The sequence below is a fragment of the Cebidichthys violaceus genome, unplaced genomic scaffold (assembly GCF_023349555.1).
Source record: "Cebidichthys violaceus isolate CVI_PGR_0920_01 unplaced genomic scaffold, fCebVio1.0.p SCAF_20, whole genome shotgun sequence".
Lineage (NCBI taxonomy): Eukaryota > Metazoa > Chordata > Actinopteri > Perciformes > Stichaeidae > Cebidichthys > Cebidichthys violaceus.
This window is the reverse complement of record NW_027176373.1, coordinates 4499269-4519811: the sequence shown is the minus strand read 5'-3', so window position 1 is coordinate 4519811 and position 20543 is coordinate 4499269. Positions and strand designations below refer to the sequence as shown.

The 20543-nt window shown below is 40.0% G+C and overlaps 1 protein-coding gene across 3 annotated transcripts in view; it reads left to right on the top strand.

Annotated features, from left to right (window-relative positions):
- Nucleotides 1–19206, top strand: part of ltbp3 (latent transforming growth factor beta binding protein 3) — a 31638-nt gene extending 12432 nt beyond the window's left edge. Inside the window, exons 2-29 of one of the 3 annotated variants that reach the window (XM_068715741.1) lie at nt 837–1046; nt 1230–1393; nt 1490–1595; nt 4285–4371; nt 4563–4679; nt 4808–4963; nt 5655–5762; nt 5892–5905; nt 5986–6055; nt 6316–6393; nt 7057–7182; nt 7835–7966; nt 8062–8190; nt 8365–8484; nt 9124–9246; nt 9402–9524; nt 9728–9847; nt 10302–10430; nt 10732–10902; nt 12471–12551; nt 12781–12909; nt 13035–13172; nt 13295–13435; nt 15919–16047; nt 17351–17512; nt 17613–17702; nt 17826–17954; nt 18154–19206. In XM_068715741.1, the coding sequence (XP_068571842.1) occupies nt 837–1046; nt 1230–1393; nt 1490–1595; nt 4285–4371; nt 4563–4679; nt 4808–4963; nt 5655–5762; nt 5892–5905; nt 5986–6055; nt 6316–6393; nt 7057–7182; nt 7835–7966; nt 8062–8190; nt 8365–8484; nt 9124–9246; nt 9402–9524; nt 9728–9847; nt 10302–10430; nt 10732–10902; nt 12471–12551; nt 12781–12909; nt 13035–13172; nt 13295–13435; nt 15919–16047; nt 17351–17512; nt 17613–17702; nt 17826–17954; nt 18154–18305 (3434 nt within the window). In that variant the 3' untranslated portion in view covers nt 18306–19206. Of the gene's footprint in view, nt 1–836; nt 1047–1229; nt 1394–1489; nt 1596–4284; nt 4372–4562; nt 4680–4807; nt 4964–5654; nt 5763–5891; nt 5906–5985; nt 6056–6315; nt 6394–7053; nt 7183–7834; nt 7967–8061; nt 8191–8364; nt 8485–9123; nt 9247–9401; nt 9525–9727; nt 9848–10301; nt 10431–10731; nt 10903–12470; nt 12552–12780; nt 12910–13034; nt 13173–13294; nt 13436–15918; nt 16048–17350; nt 17513–17612; nt 17703–17825; nt 17955–18153 lie in introns of all 3 variants that reach the window. The other 2 variants (XM_068715740.1, XM_068715742.1) reach the window with 2 other exon arrangements.
- Nucleotides 19207–20543: the final 1337 nt, after the last annotated feature.

Genomic DNA, 20543 nt, shown 5'->3' with positions numbered 1-20543 from the left:
TATAATTTTGGCTGCCTTGATTGAATGACAAAAAAATGTTTTTGTAGAAAAATATACTTCTACATACCTAAACATGCATTCAAAGTAAGGCAACTCAGGGAGATTGTCTCATGTGTGTAAAGAGTGCTGAGATGACGTGGCCTTATTGACTGAACTTTCACTACTATTACTTCATTAGTGGTCATAGTAGTACTACTATTAGCATTGCTTGAGTTTTCTCTCTGGATTCAACATTTCCTTGCAGTTTTCCCCACAGTCCTGCTCTTTCTCTCTTTCCTCAGATTGTTCTATTGTGGGGATTTCAAAAACAACTGGACTGAACATAAACACAATGGGAGACCTAATAAAACCACAGTGAATACTGTATATACCATGAATCTCTCTCTAGCCAGAAGCTTTCCCATAGATTTCAAGATCTCTCCCATATGTCAGAATAAAGCTGTTGAGCAGATCAATGACTTTACCTGCTTTTCTGCTCAGACGCTGCTGCTGACTGGCTGGAGGGACCTGTTAGTCCGTCAAGCTGATGTGACTTTTACAGTGGTGCAGCTCAAAGTGAATATTTCACGTGGCCCTGCTCAGGCCACAAAGTTTTCTGTCTGTCTGCCGTATTTATGTGATATAACACTAAATCATCAGGCCCAGTCTGTCTCTGAGGTGAATGGATCCAAAATGAACAAGTCCAGTCTGATGAGACTCCTTTTTGTTTTATAACTTTGCTTGTGTTGTCATGTTTTTTTTAATTTTCCTGTCATCTGATGTGATTCATAGCTATGAACTGTTGTCCCTCTGCCTGTCTCGGTGTGACAACTCTAACCCTGTCCCCCTCTCTGCAGTTGTGTGTCCCCTGACGTGTATGAATGGAGGAGTATGCAGCTCGAGGAAGCACTGCCTGTGCCCGCCTGGCTTCACCGGTCGGCTCTGCCAGTTTTCACTCCCCCAGACGCAGCAAGCTCAGGCAGCGCGAGGCAACAAGCAGCCTGTCTACCCCATATCTTTGAAGCCAGAAGGCCAGAAACTAGTGGAGCAATTAAGCATAGGGCGAGGTCAGTTGACGCAAACACAATCTGTTCTCACCTTACCTATGTCACACTCATCTGAAGGTATCTAGAAATCACTGCAGCTAATGCCAGAACTTTTGCATCTGTCGGTTGGTTTTGATTGATGTGGTAAATATACATTTGGGATGGATTTTGTTCCTCTGATGTTTTTCTTGTCTCTATTTTCAGTACAGTTTAATGTACGTGTTCACCACACGCCAGACACCTCTGTAGTCATTCAACCGCTCGACCAATCAGATGTCAAGCCTCCTTACAAGATGGGGCCACGCCCGATCCCCTCCAGACACAAACCAAAGGGGCGCTGCTTCCAGGAGACCACACCCAAGCAAGCTGTGAGTTTAGACACAATGCTGCAGTGATGGACAACCCTGAAAGCTTTTGTTTTGTCATTTGCACTGATAACATTTCTCTGTCACATCTTGCTTTAGTGCAACAGCACCCCGCTTCCTGTTCTGACCAATCAGGAGGATTGCTGCGGCAGTGTGGGGAATTCATGGGGACAGAACAAGTGTTATCAGTGCCCCAAACTACCAAGTGAGTTGCAGTGTGCTTCATATATCTCCTCTGCTTAGAATTCTCATCCTACTTAATTTTCAAGCTGCTCTGATTCACTTTTGTCAGCGTTGTAGATGCCATCCTCTTGTTGTTTACCCTTTAATCTATTTTTTTTTCAGATGTGATTTTTTTCCTGAGGTACTTCTTGTTAGATTTTTATTCAATCTACATCTTGTGTGTTCCAGGGAATAAATTATTGTTTATTGAGCCAAAAATGTCAAGCATTCCCTGCAATTTATCCCTTCCATTTTATGAAATTATGGCCCTGGATTAAAACAATCACTTCATACCTCTATAAAAAATGTCTTTGAATGGGTACATGAAAGTTAGTGGTGAGGTGGGGTAGGGAGTGTGTGAACGGTTGGGAAGGAGAAAACGGATGAAATTACGGGAATTACACACAGACAGTGAGGCAGAAAAAGAGAATGTGGAAAATAACCCTCTACTTAAGCATGTTCCTATGGGCCTGCCCAGTGCAGGACTGTCATCACATTGCTGGAGATTGAATTTCAAGAAAATCTTGGCTACTCACGTTTTTCCACTCCGCTATTATTCCGTTTCTCAGTTCTGACTCAGACAATGCGGCCTTTGACAAAACCTGATACTGTGCGTCTGGTTAGTCTTTGGACAACTGGATTGCTTCCCGGAGTGCTGTCTGTTTTATTACATTCACATCCATTTATAATCCCCTCGTATTTTTTTTTTAAGGAAGATGGCAAAAGTGAGATGTGATCTTTCCCCTCTTTTCATTGTGCTTTCAAAATGTTTTTGCGAGTGCAGTCATCCCACAGCTCTCTAATAAAATTGCCGACATGTTTTTACCCCCTCATAGAGAGAGGAACATTCTTCTGTGTTAGAGGTTCAAGGCTCTTTGAGAGGAAGAAGAAGAACAAGAATAGTGCTTTGTTAGTTTAAACCTCATGAAAGACTTTCCTATTTTGTGACGACAAGCTACACTTCATCAAAGACCTCATAAAAAATGTCATTAGAAAAGAACAAGAAAGGCAAAGAAAGAAAATCTTAGTATGTTTGATCATAAAAGGAGTAAAAGGAGTAGTTTGACATTTTGGAAAAACATGCTTCTTCTGGGCGGCGAGTTAGAGGAGAACATTGGTACAACACTTGTATATCAATGTTCTCACCTAACTCTCGGCCAGCAAGTGAACAAATGTACTTCTCAAAATGTCAAACTTTTACTTGTCAAAGTTACAGTGGCTTCTACATAACGGCGTCATTGCCAACAATATAACTGCTGTCTATAATGTGACTGCGTGTAATGAAGCTTAGTATGCTGCTGTTTTTACATGTTTTTAGACTAATACACTAATTAAAACTAATAAACTAATACACGTATTAAAGAAATAATTTGCCATTCTGTGACATAGTTACGTACTTTCTTGCCAGAAACCAAAACTTATCGTTTATACTGTTTGCAAATAGATGAAACAAAGGAGATGCAGCGTGTTAATTAGTCCGTTTTAGATACAACAAATGGGGACGTGCATAAACATTCACTCTTTCGGACAGTCTTTCCTCAAAGCTTTCATGGTGATACAGTCGGTTGTACACATGAACACTGACGGAAGTAGTTGTGTGACAAGTTTAAACAAAGTGCTTGAGAGAGAGGTTCAAACCTTGCTTACTTTTGCACCTCTGCGCACCGGTCCAATGGCTGCGTAAAGTGAGTGATATTGAATTGTCTGCTGCAGACTGTTACTAAAATTGTCGGTTGTACCTCCAATGCAGTTAATTCAGGGAAACTCCATGTGGGAGCTTAAAGATAAGCTAAACATCCTGTAAAGCTTCCTGACATTGTTAGACCTTAAACATAGCCAGATATTGTAGAAGTTGGTGTTTCACTTTTTACAGGCTAAATACTTACAAGCATGAAAATCTTTTTCTATTCTACGTCTACTAAAACAATTTGTTTTGCTTTTCATGACGTCTCATATCGGATTTTCTACATACTTGTATATAAAGTACTAGAGCAGTGATTCACAAAGACTGGGTCGTGACCCACTTGTGGGTCACAAGAGATTTTATTAACGTTGCAAAATAATTTTGCACAAATTTGCTCATCTAATGATTTATACATGAGGTCTATTGTGATTTGGGTGTCATTTTTTATAGTTATATAAAAGTTATAGTTGATAAATAGTTTAAATGGTATGGTATTAAAAGTGCATATGCAGAATTGGGTGCTTTTTCTGCCGGATCTCAATACATTAGTACTTTTAAAAAGCACTAAATAAAACAGAAAACAATGATATGAAGTCAATAGGGATAAATTAATGAACAAAGTCATTACAAAATAGACTGATAGAATAAAGCACCTGTGAGATGTGACTAAAAGGAAACCTCTGGGGTCTGTGGTTTCCCCAGTTGGTAGGATGAGGGTTAAGCTCTTCAGGGTACACATCCTGCCAGTAAACAAAGGATTGGGCATTAACATCCCAGTAACAGTTTTGGAACACAGGTAGAGCCAGCCCTCTTTAGGCTTTAGGTTTGCAGTAATACGACTATTTTTTAAAGTAAATTATTGGGTAGAGCTTTTAGTTTGTACAGTATCATTCACCCACAGCTACAACTTCTCATTCCAGAAACACTATTTCACTCAGGCTTTTCTCACTTTTCCCTTTGTGCTTTAATGTGTCTTCTCCTTCCTCAGATGCATCAGTCAAGCATACCATTGTGGAAGACTACGGCTCTACTTGTCCGCAAGGCTATAAAAGATTCAACAGCACTCACTGCCAAGGTAACACAAGCAGGATTTGGCTTTTAACAAGTACGGAGCTCCGTTTGGGAGTTGTTTCAGTTTTCATGTACTTTTTAGAGCTACAGTTCCAATGTGATAAAGCCCTGGTATCACTTTATGAACAGATATCATCCTTTACAGTATATAAAAATCACTTTTTCATCTTTACACGCCAACTTCCGACCTTTTAGATATCAACGAGTGCTCCATGCAGGGCGTCTGTCAGAGCGGAGACTGTCTGAACACATTGGGCAGCTTCAAATGTTCCTGCAAGGCGGGAATGGTGTTGGACAGGAATCGATGTGTTGGTGAGTTAGAGGCCTCTATGGGTTATTCCTCTATTCTCTGCCTTTCACTGAATAACCACTTAAATTACATTATATTCTAATTCCATAATGGGATTCCCAAATGAATCCTCGGTGTCTCCTCTTGTCAGAGTCTCCAGCTGAGCAGGCTCAGTGCTTCCTGATGGCGTCCGAGGCCAGGGGCTGCGAGCATGCGCTGCCCACCCACCTCACCCAGGAGATGTGCTGTTGCACGGTGGGCAAAGCCTGGGGCCGCAGCTGTGAAAGATGTCCTCAGGTGGGCACAGGTGAGTGGACGGAGACAGAGAGGAGCAGTTACTGGCTGAGAAAATGTCCTAATTGTTTTTAAAAAAATTAAATGTTCAGCAAACACAAGTTGCTGTTCATGATATGTGGGACATTATCCACCTGTGCATCTGCACGTAAACAAGAACACAATTACTGAAGAACTTACAACAGACCTTCATACTTTCACCACAGGTTCCCCCTGTATGTTAAATGATCATTCTTTACTGCATGCATTTATGTGTTAATGTAGATGTTCTGTTATTACAGCTTTGAAATCTGAAGTTTAAGATATTATTATAAGGAATGTGACAAAGCTGGCGTCTTATTATGTTAGTAATGATTTCTCTATATATAATAAAATAGTGGAAGAAATTGGATGTCATACATTTTTATGCATATCTAGCCGGTGACAGCCATGGCCAGAGGTGTTATGGCTTCAGGCAAATTTGGCACAAAGGTCCACTTGGTCTCAAGAATGAACCGATTAGAATAGATGGTCAAAGGTCACTATGATCTCATAATTCGTAAGGTTGGTGGAAGCATTCAACCACAAGGCAGTAATTCTATGTTGTGTTGGATTCCAGGAAGTAATCAGTGAGTCAGCAAAAAGCTATTAAGCAAAATCTGAGATGCTAAAAAAGTAAAATAAAGTAACACTAAAATCCTGTCCTCTCTCCATGTGGTGCTCAGTGGCCTTCAGTAAGATCTGCCCCGCTGGGAAAGGATACTTTCTCCAAAATATAAGAGAGACCGTGGCCTTCCCTCCCATCATCTTCCCCCGCAAGCCCGTCAAGGAGGGTGAGTCCTCGAACATGATTCGCACCACTCAGGAGTTGTTAAACAACTCTATTATTTCTACTTGTCAGGGCTTTGTACGGATCATGTCAATTCACAGTTGTAATACCTCGCTATCTCTTTTCCTTTCAGAACCAAAGTGGCCGGTAAGACATTGTTCCTGTTTTTAATGATCAATGAATTTACAATTTTGCTGATGTGAAATCAGACTATCTCTTTCTATCAGGAGAGGCCTTCAGAGACGGCAACTGCTGTGCAACAGTCTCCCACCAGCACCAGCAGTCCTCGTGTGCCTGGTAAACTTACCTCTAACCCCAGATTTATTCTCCATAACTCCAGTGATAGAACATGTTGAAATAGCAGGATACAATGTATTCGCTACTGGTACTTAATGTGCTTTGGCTGTCACAATGAGGGGAAGGTTTCTGCAACAACGGCTAGTGTAGAGAAATCTTCCCCATGTGTGGTGAAGACCAAAACGTCAGGACTAAAGTTCAACATGTCATGTTTCCTCCTAAAGTCTGTCCGCTTCATCTCTCTTCTGTTGGATCCACAGTTGTTAAACCCACCCCTCCAACAATCATCAGAATGACTCCAGGCAATGACCCCTTCGAAACACAGACAAAAGTCTTGCGTGAGTTCCTGCAAACTGACTCAAACATCTATTCTTCTTTAACCTTACTTCTTTAAAAGCTGGTTCATGTTTCATCCACCTCAAACTGGAAAACCCAGCTCTCCACATTCCCCAGTAAGAGAAGATATTGTGGTGAGCTTTGGGCCCATCACTCACAAATGACATGTTGACTTTCTCAATGTAATAACATGTATTTATAACGGCATGCAAAAGAGTTATTGAGATCCTGAGGCAATCCCTGTTGATATAAATAGAGTCTCAAATCTTGACAGATGCATGCTTCTTTAATGCTTAACTGACGGACACTTTGCATGTTGTGTGCATCCAACCATGAAGCATGAACCAGCCTTAAGGCTATGTTCCCACTCTTTGCGTTTTATGGATGCAGGTGTAGCATAACTACATTTTGTGTTAATTTTTCTCCATATTGCCCAGCCCTAATTTCATGCTGCTGTTAATAAGCAGGTTATGTAAGACACTTCCATAAAAAGACAAATTCCTAAAGAATTGTTGGATATCTTTGGGGTGTGATATCTCCACACACGAACACATCTATGTATCTATATGCATATGCATGTATATATATATATATATATATATATATATATATATATATATATATATATATATATATATGATGCTTTTGTTCCCTTCTTGAAGCAGAGACAGATGAATGCCGGCTAAGCAGGAACATTTGTGGTCATGGAGAGTGTGTGAACAGCCTGAACGGCCACATCTGTCACTGTCACCCTGGCTACCATCTCAACCCGCAGAGGAACATCTGTGAGGGTAAGAGCAAATGGTAGAGACAGTGGCTCGAGGAGGTGGTGATGGATAGCGACAAAAATTTCTCCTGAAGTTTCTCATGCATGGGTGTCCCCTTGGCAGGCAATATTCCCCCGAAAATACTGAGACCTGATCCTCATCATGCCTTTTGTATCTCGACTGTAGAGGTCCGTTTACCTGTGAAATTCTAACTAGAAAGATAATTGCTGCTCTTATTGGTCCCCAATATTATTGCATAGATTATTTATTTACAGTCAGCATTTGGCTTCCACAATTAAATTCAACTTGATTGTGTGTGATGTGCAAGCTTTTGATTTAGATTTGAATTCAAGTTCCCTATTCCACTCTATCAATGTTTAGCTTTAGTAAAGGGGCCCTTCACTGAGTACAAGTCCGCCTGCAAAAACAGTTTAGCTCCTGGCCGACCCATTCTTCGTGAACGCAGGGAATTTCTTCAAATTTGGCACAATCTTCAATTCCAGTATTATGCGTTTTATATTTATATTGACACTTAAAAAACGATGTTAGGACGGCTGGTGGAAAACACTTTGTGGAATCAGAGCAGCGTGTCCTCTTAGCTCTATGACCCTCTGTCTGTAATACTCAACACTGTTTTCATCATGTGTCATCATTGTTCTTCTCTCCTGTTGTTCAGATAATAACGAATGTGACTCAGAACCGTGCGGACACGGCAGAGGCCTTTGCGTCAACATAGAAGGAGGTTACAAATGCCTTTGTCGTCAGGGCTATAAACACATGGTGCAGTATGGGAGACTCAAGTGCGTAGGTAAGTTAGGTTTAGTGATTTCCATGTTAAAATGTTTTTTTTTCTTTCTAGAAGTTATGAGACCCTGCATTGGCTATATCCTTTCTGTTTTGCAGATGTGGATGAGTGCTCTAAGCACGACATCTGTGGTGTCGGAGGCCAGTGTGTAAACCTGCCCGGCTCTTATAAATGTGAATGTCACAGCGGCTTTAGGAGCAAGTCACACCGTCACCCAGCCTGTGAAGGTACAAAGACACTGATTATTATGACAGAATAGATATTAGTGCACAGGCTCTCCACTAACAAAACACTTATTATGCGTGTGTCACTATAACATGTCTGTGTCTGTGCTCTGCGTCTGTGTTGATGAATACTTTTTCAAAACATGGGTATGTGACACTTCTTCTCAATTATTCCAGATGTAAATGAGTGTTTGAACCCAGAGACTTGTCCCAATGAGCAATGTGAGAACACGCCAGGCTCATACGAGTGTGTTCCTTGCTTGCCTGGTCACGAGGCCCGCAGCGGCACCTGCTTTGGTGAGTGCAACCCTGCCGTACTGCAAATTGAGGGCATTATTACCGGGCTAAAAGTACAAGAAAAAGTTAACCTGCTCCTTTAGTGAAGGGTGTTTTGCCATCAGATCAAAATATTGATCTCTGTGAAAAATGGATCACAATGACCAGCAATTCCTACATTCACTCAGCAGCAGATGCCCAAAGAAGCCAAATGTGCTCATTAGTAGAGAGCAGGATAATTCTGTCAGCTTGTCAGTATTGGTCATTACTTGATCCAATAGTGTGTTTCATTACAGGGAGACATATTTGATCAACCTACTGTAGAAGGAATACACTATTCCTTAAAGTGTTATGTTATGATAGATATTACAAATCACATGTTGCTTGTTTGAATAATCCCCACACCACAGATATAAACCAGACATAAAGTAGTAGTATTGCAATCATGTAAAATATATTAGTACCAGTATCAGCCAAACTATGGAAAGTACCATGGAAATTATGGAACAGATTAAATATTGTGAAATACTGTGTAATACGTCCTTGTTAAAACCAAATATGCAGTTGATTTTAGCAAGAGTCCAAATAAAAAACATTGCTACAAACTTCATCGCTGTAATCGACCTTCTTTTTTTTTATGTCTCCCACGTGTTTCACCAGACATTAATGAGTGTCAGAAGCCTGGCATCTGTCCTAACGGGCGCTGTGAGAACCTCCCTGGTACTTACCGCTGTCTGTGCAACGAGGGCTTCCTCCCGTCTTCAGACAGCAGAGGTTGCAGTGGTGAGTAATGCTTACCTAACCTTTACATGACATTACCTGGATTAAGTTGCTTAAAATGCAGCTGAGTGACTTAATGGCCGTTTGGTGCTGGAGGTGTAATGACAAATTTGTAGTCATTAAATTGTATTTCGCATGGATTTCCTTCTCCCAAACAGACATTGATGAGTGTGAGGACGTCAGGCTGTGTGCTTATGGTCACTGCATCAACACAGAAGGCTCCTTCCAGTGCCAGTGCTACCCGGGATACCAGCGCACACAGGAAGGCAGCCACTGTGAAGGCATGAATTATTCCACAAACAATGCATTTTAAAAGTGGAATGGAATTCTCAATATGCAATAATTTATCACCTGCAACTTGGCAACTTGATAACTAATCAGCACTGGACTGTCCAAATATCATTTCCCTGAGTATGACCAGTTCCTTAATCCTGCTCACTACATGCTTCACATTCCAACGTTATTTTTGTTTCCTTCCCTCCAGATATCAACGAGTGTGAGAGGCCATCAAACTGTCAGAGGGGCCGCTGCATCAACAGTATGGGCTCATACCACTGTGATTGCCAGACGGGCTACACACTGGTCGGAGGCAGGAGATGCCAAGGTCAGTCTCTTCAAGTCTTTATGGTCAGACCTTTATAAGAAAACAGACTGCTATCTGTCATGTTGCTAGTAACTAGTAACTAACTCACATGCAGGAGATGGTAAGCTAAATTCCAGCATAACTCTTTTTGTTATTTACAGTATCTGTACTTTCTACCCTTATCTGTAACTTATGAATTATCATTATTTTGTGTCATCACTGACAGGTTTAATTTAAACATCTCACGCAAGGTGATGCATTGCATTGTGGGTAAAAAGTAGTTAAATGCTCTGGACACTGCATTTCCAGATATTTAAAATGTCTGAACCAATGTTTTCTTACTTTATTTTGAGATAAATAGCAAAGCAGTTTAAAAAAAAAAAAAAAAGGAACAAAATCTATATGTTTGCAATTCAGATGGTGTTTGGGTTGAAACAAACACTCAATCAGAAGCATGTGTGATTTTTCCTTTCAGACATAGACGAATGTGCCACAGACAGAAGTCTCTGCCAGCCCTTTGGCTCTTGTGAGAACAGACCAGGCTCGTATGTGTGTGACTGCAATCCTGGCTATGTCCTGTCAGAGGACAAACACAGCTGTGAGGGTAAGCCTGCTCTGATTCCTTCTGCTTTAGTGTATACCCACACTTATCCCCGAGCTTAAACCAGGCCTCAACATTTGATCCCTGCCTGTCCCAAAAGCAAAAACACATCAAAAACCAAGCAATTATAATTATTGGTAATACATTACCAAGACATATATATTCTACACAAACCAAGTCACAAACTTAACATAAATTAATAGAAAGGCTACCTTGTCGAACCCATTTGAGGTTCAGTCCAGTCACTGCCTGGATGTGCACACCAAAACCTGTTTGCTAACATTCACCATGTTTGCTCCTGCAGCAGTTCGAGTGCTGACGGATGAGAAGAAGGAATGCTACTTGAACCTCGATGACACCGTGTTCTGCGACAGCGTCCTGGCCACCAACGTCACCAAGCAGGAGTGCTGCTGCTCCATTGGAGTGGGATGGGGAGATCACTGTGAGATCTATCCCTGTCCTGTCTCCCATTCAGGTACATTTACATTACAGTGCAGTGTGCGTAATGCAAAAAAAACACATTCAATTAAAAACTGGGTTAAACCAACAAGGGTTCATTTTTAAACATGATTAAATCATGGTATAACTTTAAACCATCATCAAACTTTAAAACTATCTTAAAATTAAGAAACATTAAAGAATGTAAACCTCTCTTCATACGTCATCTAATTTTTCCTATAAACCTAGATTAAATGTAATTCTCTTGCATCTAAAATTGTATCCAGTATTAACTTTAAGCGTTCGTTTAACTTTTACACTTTTGAGGTAGATGAAAGAGATACAATCAAGTTCATCACAGAAAGTTAAGGAACAGACTCAACCCAATTTAATTTTATGCTGCTGCTGAATTTTTCACAAGATAGTGGTTCAGCAAGGAAGCTGTTATTGAGCTGAACAGGACGATTGGATCAACTATGAAGGTAGATTTGTGTCTTTATTATGCAAACAAAAAAATATGTTTTGAAAGCAAATTTCTCGCACTGCAATCAAAAATCAAGTTTGTAAGTGAAAATATATAAACTGAGAATAAATTATTTGTTAGTTTTGCTTATGAAACTATAATTTTTGGTTGCAAAACAAAAACCTTTGCTTTCAAAACGAAAAGCTACGGTTTCAAAACCAAAAGCTACGGTTTCAAAACCAAAACCAAAACGTAAAGCTACGAGTTGAGTTTGGACGTAGTGGGCGGGGCATACGCTGCTGAATGAGCCAGGAGTTTCTATTGGTGGGTTCAACTTACGTTACATGCACGCAGAAAGTGAAGCTTCATGTCAACAACACCTCATGTCGTTCTTTAAAAAAAGAGACTCTACGACACTAACAAGATGAAAACAAAGTGAAGTGCTAACAGAGCAATATAATGTCAACTTACCTCCATGCCGCTCATCACAGTAACCTCTACAGTGGAAGTAGATGCCGGGATCCAAGTCGAACCCACCAATAGAAACTCCTGGCTCTTGCAACCAAAAATTATAGTTTCATAAGCAAAACTAACAAATAATTTATTCTCAGTTTATATATTTTCACTTACAAACTTGATTTTTGATTGCAGTGCGAGAAATTTGCTTTCAAAACATATTTTTTTTTTGCGTAGTAAAGACACAAATCTACCTTCATATCAACAGGCAGTCTCTTTTACCCTTACTGTGGGACAACTGTTGTCCTTACTCTTCTGTGGAAGATATGTTAGAGCTTTTCTACCGAGCCGTCATGAGTGACGTAAGGCTTACAGAGCAGGACGGTTACTTTCTAGCTCCTGACAGATGCGAATGTATTTAATTTAATTTGGGTAAGCAAGCGATGCAAAGTAATCTTAGATTCATTTAATCCTTTTGGTGCAACTGATTTGTGGGTTTGTAGCTCAGTGTGTTCAATATGTTACTAACAAGCTTTTGGACAATAATGATTGTAGGTATTTTTAATATTAAAAAGTGATTGAGATAATTCTGCATGCATCTGACTAACCACTGGTGAGCATCATGTCAAATTCTGTATTAACTGTATATCTACTTTATTAAACTCTGCCTGGTTATCTCCACCCAGCCGAGTTCCACTTCCTGTGTCCAAACGGGCAAGGCCTCTACTACGATGAAGGACTCCTGTACAGCCTGCCTGTCTACCATGGTAGATATTACACAACTTGGGTCCATTATATTCACATACACCAGGGCCACACTGTGATAAGATATTCCTGCATTTGCACCAAAATGATCTGTTAAAATAAAATATATATATATAACCGAGTTTAATACCTTTGTACTTATCCAAATAAGTGTCCTCGTTACATTGAACAACTTTATGGGAAAACCGCCAGTCTGTTCCTGAGAAGAGACTCTTTCTTTCTTGTCTGCAGATATCGACGAGTGTTCTTTGTTTGCTGATGAAATCTGCAAGAAGGGTCGCTGTGAGAACACGCAGCCGGGCTACGAGTGCTACTGTCAACAGGGTTTCTACTATGACGGCAATCTTCTTGAGTGCATTGGTGAGTGCTTAGATACACACCATAAAATGGCACCTAACATTTTTAAAAAAACTGTAAAAACATAATTTTGTAAATGCTTCATAACGGATGTATTTTGCTCTTTTTGGTTGCATTGTCTCCATCAGATGTGAATGAATGCCACGACGAGTCTCTGTGCAATAATGGTCGCTGCGTCAACACCGAAGGGTCCTTTTACTGCAACTGTAACCGGCCCTGGACTTCAGACTCCAACAAGAAGAAGTGTGTGATCGCAACGGTAGCAGGTGAGTAAAAAAGTGTCATATCCCAATGACCCCAAAAAACAACTTAATGACAACTTATTGTGCATTTATCTAGCCACTGGAGGAATTAGCTTAAGCTTAGAGTAAACCTTTGTGTTCTACAGATGTGAATGAGTGTGAGGACCCAGCCAACTGTAAGAACGGCCACTGTGTGGACACTCCAGGGTCGTACTACTGCATCTGCTCTCCGCCCTGGACCCTGGCCACCGACCGTAACAGTTGTGTGACTCCTGAGGAGCAGGCTGGTGAGTGCAGACCCTGTGCAGTTGGGGGCGGGGGGGGGGGGGGGTTTATGAAGAGCAAAAAGGCGGTGGTGGGCAACAGCAGTTCATTCAGGAAAAAACAAAACATTGAAATCATAGTGCTTGGCTATCTGCGCCTGTGGGAGGCAGTGTATGTGAGACAAAACTGATTTCTGTGCCAGGTTGACCAAAGAAGGTGAAGGAACTTGCTCACCTTTTTGAAGGCTTCATCGTACTAAACAGAGGCGAGAATATATAGGCATCAAGCTTTCTACTGTTTTTGAAGTGTTTTCATCACGTTTTAAACGGCTGAAGAGGGTTTCTGAGATTTTATTTTATCACTTACATTACAGAGGAACAACCGTGAAAGTTCATGCAGTACAGCAAAGGTAGAATGATGATAGAAGAAGCAATATAGAGCCATCTTTAGCTAGACCACCCAAACCGCACAAAATTATAAAATAACTGTCTAAAGTAAACCAATTAAGAACATGCATTTTAAATCAAGGATTATGTTACAGATAGTGATCGGACAAATAAACATACAAGATATGTCTATCCATTCATAGATCCATCCATGTACATTGTGTACATGTGATGATAGAAATACATTTAGACTGTAGACTATCACACAATGTGTTGTTTGTTTATGCAGCTCATATTTGTTTTAGCTATAATAAACACATAGAAGTGCTGAAATGACATAGTGGTGTTAAAATATCCCACAGAGTAGCTCCGGCTTTATCAAGGCTTACATATTCTATAATCTAATATAAATCAAGTGAGTAGGTGCCTTTATAATAGCTGCTTGAATTGCTGGTGCATCCGTTGCAAACATAAAACAAAAAAACCCCAACAACATATAAAAAAACATGTATCTATATCTTTAAATGACCCCTGGATATCTGAAGTGGCCACTATGTGTTTTAAATGACATATCAGGGGTTTTGGGGTGTTTGCTGGCTAAACATCATGTTGTGAAACAAAAGGAGCAGTTGTTGTAGTTGTTCTATAAAACCTGAAGCCAATGCTCAAGTGTTGTATTGATGAAGAGGATCTGAACTGATCCCCACCTGATACTGAGTTGCATCGGATAACAGGCGAGGTAGACCAGTTATTGGTGAACAATTCTGTCGTAAACTTGAAGTTCACTTTTTCCTTCTCATGGCCAGAGTTTGGGAACATGCAGTTGAATTGCTCCCTTGCAGAAGCAAATTCAGCGAGGAAGGAGTATTAAATGGCTATGAAGGACGCATTTCACATGGGCATGCTATTACCATGTTGTCAGAGGTATTTTAAGGAAAGTGTTGTCTGCAAATGTGGCGAACATTTGTTCCCTTCACACTCAGAATGGGAGATGTGTTTGCATTCTTGCTGTTAGGTCAAACATGTGGGCTCTGGACTCCCAACATGTGTGCACCTGGAAAGCCTGCTTTTGTTAGTATTCAGTCATGACTGAAATGAAAGAGATACAAACATAGAAAAGGTGCTGCTTAGCATTCCTCATCTGACCCGTTAGTCCAGGATAGTTCTTGTACGGGTGGCTCTGGTCTCCCGTTACAACTACGACCATTCAAATTTCCCATTAACCTGTTAATTTTAGAAAGCAGTTGGCTAACCTGACAATTGATGATTAGATGTGAACACATTCTAATCAATTGTTTCAAATTGTCAAGTCTAAGGGACTTACTTGTCCGGTACTGTCCTGGATTAAGAACAGGTTGGAAAACCCAGCTGATTTTAAACATGCCGTCTAAATGCGTACTAGACCCTCATTCCTCAGGTTTCAGTCTAGTAACACCGTATTTGGTTTTATTCAAGCTTGAAGAAAACAAAGATAACAAGAACAAAGTAAAAATGTTACATTTTCGACACTATTATCCCAATACACACTGGCCTTCATGTCGGAATCATTTTCTCTGCAAAACACCTGCAAACTTTTTAGCAGATAAAACATTGCTCAGTTGAAGTGTTGCTGGAACCAAGCTTCCTGTTTTAACCCGCAGCTTTTTTTGCAGATGTAGGTGTGGTTGAATGTTTATTAGAGACCATAACTGCAGTGTTATGCATGGCCGAAGCTCATTTTGTCATAAGAAATTGCATGCAACATTTATGGTGAAAACAGAAACAGAAAGCAAGCAGGACATACAATAACCGTACCCACTGTACATTGTTATCCAAACCAATACAATATCACTGCAATGAATGCTGCGGCTTAAAATGTTCAGTTTTTGTTGAGATTGTGTCAGAATTGATTCAACTCACTGTGACCAGTTAAAGATGAAAGTTGAAAGTTTTAGGAAAAACTAAACGGACTTCACAAAGGGAGTATTTATTGCAGGATTATTGTACCGAATTTCATGATGTAGCACAAGTTTTTTTTTCTTTTTTTTTTCTTTTCAATATTGTGTCCACCACCTACAGACTAAGAGCTGGCCCCAAGCAGATGTTCATACTGTAACCAGTGTCTGTGGTGCCCTTTGCAGATGTGAATGAGTGCCAGGACCCCTCGTACTGTAAGAACGGGAGGTGTGAGAACACGCCCGGCTCCTTTCACTGTTTTTGCGACCCTCCCCTCACCTTCAGTGCAGCGCTGAAACAGTGCGTCTATGACGGTGGGTAAAACCAGCATCGGCTCACCTGAGCATGACCGATCAAAATGAGTTTTGGCTTACCTCCTCATCTGCCACTCATGTTGCTCTTTGCAATTCCTCCCAATTTGGCCTGTACTGGCTTTGTGTTTCCCCTCTTAACAACTTCATAGACAGTTTCCCATTCTTTGGAGAGATTCCACTTTGTGTAGTTATTTAAATATATATTGAATGTTTGCATTTATGCCCACAGATATCAAAGCATGTCCAGTATGAGGAAACAAGTGATTACTTTTAGCATTTTCTCTGCATGTCTATTTTTCCAAAAACAATGTGTCTGTGCTGTTATAGATGATAAGAATGATTTGTTCTGGTAGAGTAAAGACAGAGTCAGCATTTGAAAACTGCTTATTTAGTGGATAATGGTCTGAGCTCACTAGTGATAATTTTGCATGTGAAATATGTGATTCACAGTACTGTAATGTTTTCAATTGCCATTTTCACAGAGTAATTGATGTCTTTAATATGGCTGGTTTAACATCTGTAAAAAAACGCGACAGGACTGTTTAAGTGTGACGCATTGTAACCTGCAGACCAGAAAATTACTTTGAACACTATTACACTCGATCTTCACAATTACAGAAGACAAGGAAGCATACTGAATCATACACAAGGAGCTGTAACAATTAGCTGTTGGCCTAATGTTTTAACTGTTTAATGATAGTTAACTGTTGGCATATCTTCATCATCAATGCAACGCATGCAGCCACTTAATCACTTGATAAGTGCTTGTGATCATTTTTACACTGTCATTTGTAGACATGGCATTGTTTTTTCAAATGAGTTTGGTAACTTTAGCATGTGTCTGTAGTCTTTAATAGTTGTAAGTATGAACAAATATTTGAATTCACTCTGATCTATAAATATTTTTCGCTGAAACATTTTCAATTAGTTCTCGTAAAACATGTTAGATTTATTGAGATATTCTTACACGTGACGAACATCCATCATCTATAAGTAGATTGTCACAAACACTGAACTGATGTTCAAAATACTGTATATATTTTTAGGCTTAATTCTTGCTTTTTACATGCTGAATACACCCAAAATGGTATTTAGTCTTTAGAGTTACACATTTATATGCCTCACACTTTCTGTGTGTTGATAACATCTTCCACTGACTTGCACAACACCTGTTTTACTCAGAAGACCAAATATTAATCTTAGAGCTCAGAGACTGGCAGAATGTGGCTTCCTGTACTTAACCTATGTACTGTAACGGTAATGGAAATAACTGTTCTTTTTCTTGTGCTCTTTTTTATCCCAGATCGCACTGCAGCCCACAAGGATGTGTGTTTCCTGCGTGTTGATGAGGGCTTGATCTGCAGCGAGCCGAGGAACGGAATGGTGGTGACCTACTCAGAGTGCTGCTGTCATTACGGTCGTGGCTGGGGGCCCGAGTGTAACACCTGTCCACCTAGAAACTCAGGTGAGCAACCTGAAGACCAGAGTGGCCGCTCAACTTTGACTGCCGACTTCCGCTTTCTCTTCATTTTGAGCTAAAAAGACATTTTAATTCTTGTGTTCAGAGATGTTCAGTCGTCTGTGTGAGATGCATCTGGAGACCGAGTCTGATGGGGAGCAGGATTTCCTGGCAGCTTTTGCCAACTACAACCCAGGTAAAGCTATACACTTTCTGTGTCATTTTGCAGTCATATGTCAGACACACTCATCTATTTGCCACCAACCAATCTTTATTTTTTTTTTTCCCCACCTCTGCCCTCCCTGTTTGTCTATAAAAGGTGACAGTTCAGAGGAGGATTCAGATGAATGCAGCTGTGCAAATGGCCGCTGTGTCCGCTCCTATCTGGGCACCATGTGTGAATGTAACACAGGCTTTAGGCTGGACCACTCACGCACCCGCTGTATAGGTTTGCACTTGCTGTTGTTACAAAAATACATAATCCAAAAAACTTAAAACAAAAAAAATGTATTATTGCATTTTGAGGAATGCACAGTAGCCAATAGAGGCGTATACACAGACTAATATCTGTATTTAGTAACTTTGTATTTAGCACTGTTGATCTCCTTCTTAACAGCTTACGCTCATTGATTATGTTTATTTTTCAGACATTGATGAGTGTGCAGAACCAGGAGCTCGTGTCAGTCCATGCAAGAACGCTCGCTGTGTGAACACCACTGGCTCATACAAGTGCTTCTGCAAACACGGCTTTGTGGCAACACGCAGGCCAAACACATGTGTCCGACGCAGAACTCGGTAACCTCCGTGCGTCACTCTGTCTATCTGCGGCATGCAATACACACACACACACACACACACACACACACACGTCTGTCTCACAGTACGAACGTGGGACCGCGTGTAGGCAGTGAACCCAGAAAGACCACACCAGGAGCCAAATCTTATCAGTGGCTCATATTAAATGTACAAAACATGTCAATGTCTGCTCCTCTTTCATTTCACATTTAAAGAAATAATCAATACAGACAAGGAATATGTTTGTTTGTTTGTTTGTTAAACATTTTTGTAATTATTGTTTTTTAAACTGTTTTTTAAGTTTAAATTGTGCTTTTTTGTAATTTCTTTTCATTGTTGAATGGATCTCTTATCATCAATTTGAATCTTAGATCTCAAGCCACCTCATGTAAATACGGAAATTTGTTTCAAAGATTTATCTGGTATTCCTTTTGTCTACTTCAGCCCGTTCAATGTTAACCTTCAATAGGAATGCCATGAGAACTTTTACATATTACCGTATTACCTTTTACATTCCCATTTAAGTCCACATCTTAAATTGATATCATCTGATACATTTTCAAACACACATTGTTGATTTTGTGTTATTGTACAGTTTGTCTGATGGATCAACAACTTCTGTAAGAATGCTCCCTGTCCTACCCCTCTTTATTTGTTGATGTAAAATATGAGAAACCTGAAGTTTTTGTATAATTTGACATGTGCACCTAAGTGACTTTAAGCTATAAAAAAGGTAATGCACTTAGCAATGAATATAGTGGGAATATTTGCTAAATGTAGCTTATTCCGCAAAACCAAGAAAGTTTGACATCTATTGTCATGACTGCTGCATCAAAATATTTAGAAAACCAAAGCCGCTATTGAGATGAGAAGAATTGATTAAAAAAAAAGATGTCAATCAGTCATTCATTTGTTTTTCTTGTGTTTGGTTCACACACGTGTCTTTCAAGCACGCCTAGAAAGCAAATAATCTCAGCACACGTCAGGGTTTCCTTGGTCTTCCATTAGATCCAAATCTGTACTCTTTTTACTTCAATGTACACATCTTTCATCTTTCAAACTTAATTCATTAACTGAATTAAGTTTGGTTGTTAGCACATTTGCTTTGCTCCTTCACATACATTCTACAGCATTACACTGGTGTCTTTAACCAGTGAAATGCAATGCAACCAGTTATTTTCCAGCATGAAGACACATTTTGGTTCTATTTTAGGATTCAGTTATCACCCTGAACAAGTATTAAAATGAGAATAAAGCATTCTGTTCCTTCAATGCTGCCAATTTCTTGGATATATTTGTGCCACTTAGAGCTTCCAATTTGTTGAAGTAACCTGTTCAGAGCCCACAGCTTAACTGATTCTCTTGAATCTGAAATCTTGATACTGTTCTCTAAGATGTCTATGATCACCAAGTCTAACTAACAAACTGTTTATCCCATGGCAGACAAACAAGTCCTAAGATATATGCCATTATCACTGTCAATACCATAGGGAAGGAAAGAACACAATTAATTATGATGAGTTGTACAAGAAAGCTGACGTTGTCTTTATTGGCAAGTGAAAAGATGAAACAGAATCAACTTTTGGAAAAACACAACCCGACATCATGTTGCGGTGGCCAATCAAATAACCCGCAAACCAGAGCTTACAACCCTGCCACGAAGGAACAAAGACGTTGAACATTGTGCAGTTGCTTGGCGTTAAATGGGCCATTCATAATTGATACTTCCACGCCGCAACACAACCCTGCGCCAATCACCTCAACGCCTGATTTGGTGAGAGAGCAACCTAAATGACAAGAAACAAAGAAAGCATAATCTTAGCAGGTCATGAAAACTTTTATGTAATTTTTTTTATGATATACTATACTAACATATTATACTATGACTGTTTTATGACATATTGTACTGTTATTAGTCGTGGCAGATTTAATAATCAATTAACATAAATCATGTAATGATAATTCAGAATTTATAATGTGTAGTTAGAGACTGCTCTGCATGGGCTCTGGCCACATCATTTTCAGGATGGGCTTCTCTGTGGACACCAGGCTGTAGTCTCTGTCAAAGAGTTGGTGTATTATGTGTCTTATCTGATCTATAGGTCCCATCTATAGGTTTAAAATAGGTTAAAATTGCTCCCGTAGCTGCTTCTATGGTGTGTAGATAGATACTGAATTGTAAGTCGCTTTGGATAAAAGTGTCTGCTAAATGACTGTAATGTAATGCAATGATTTTTTTTCT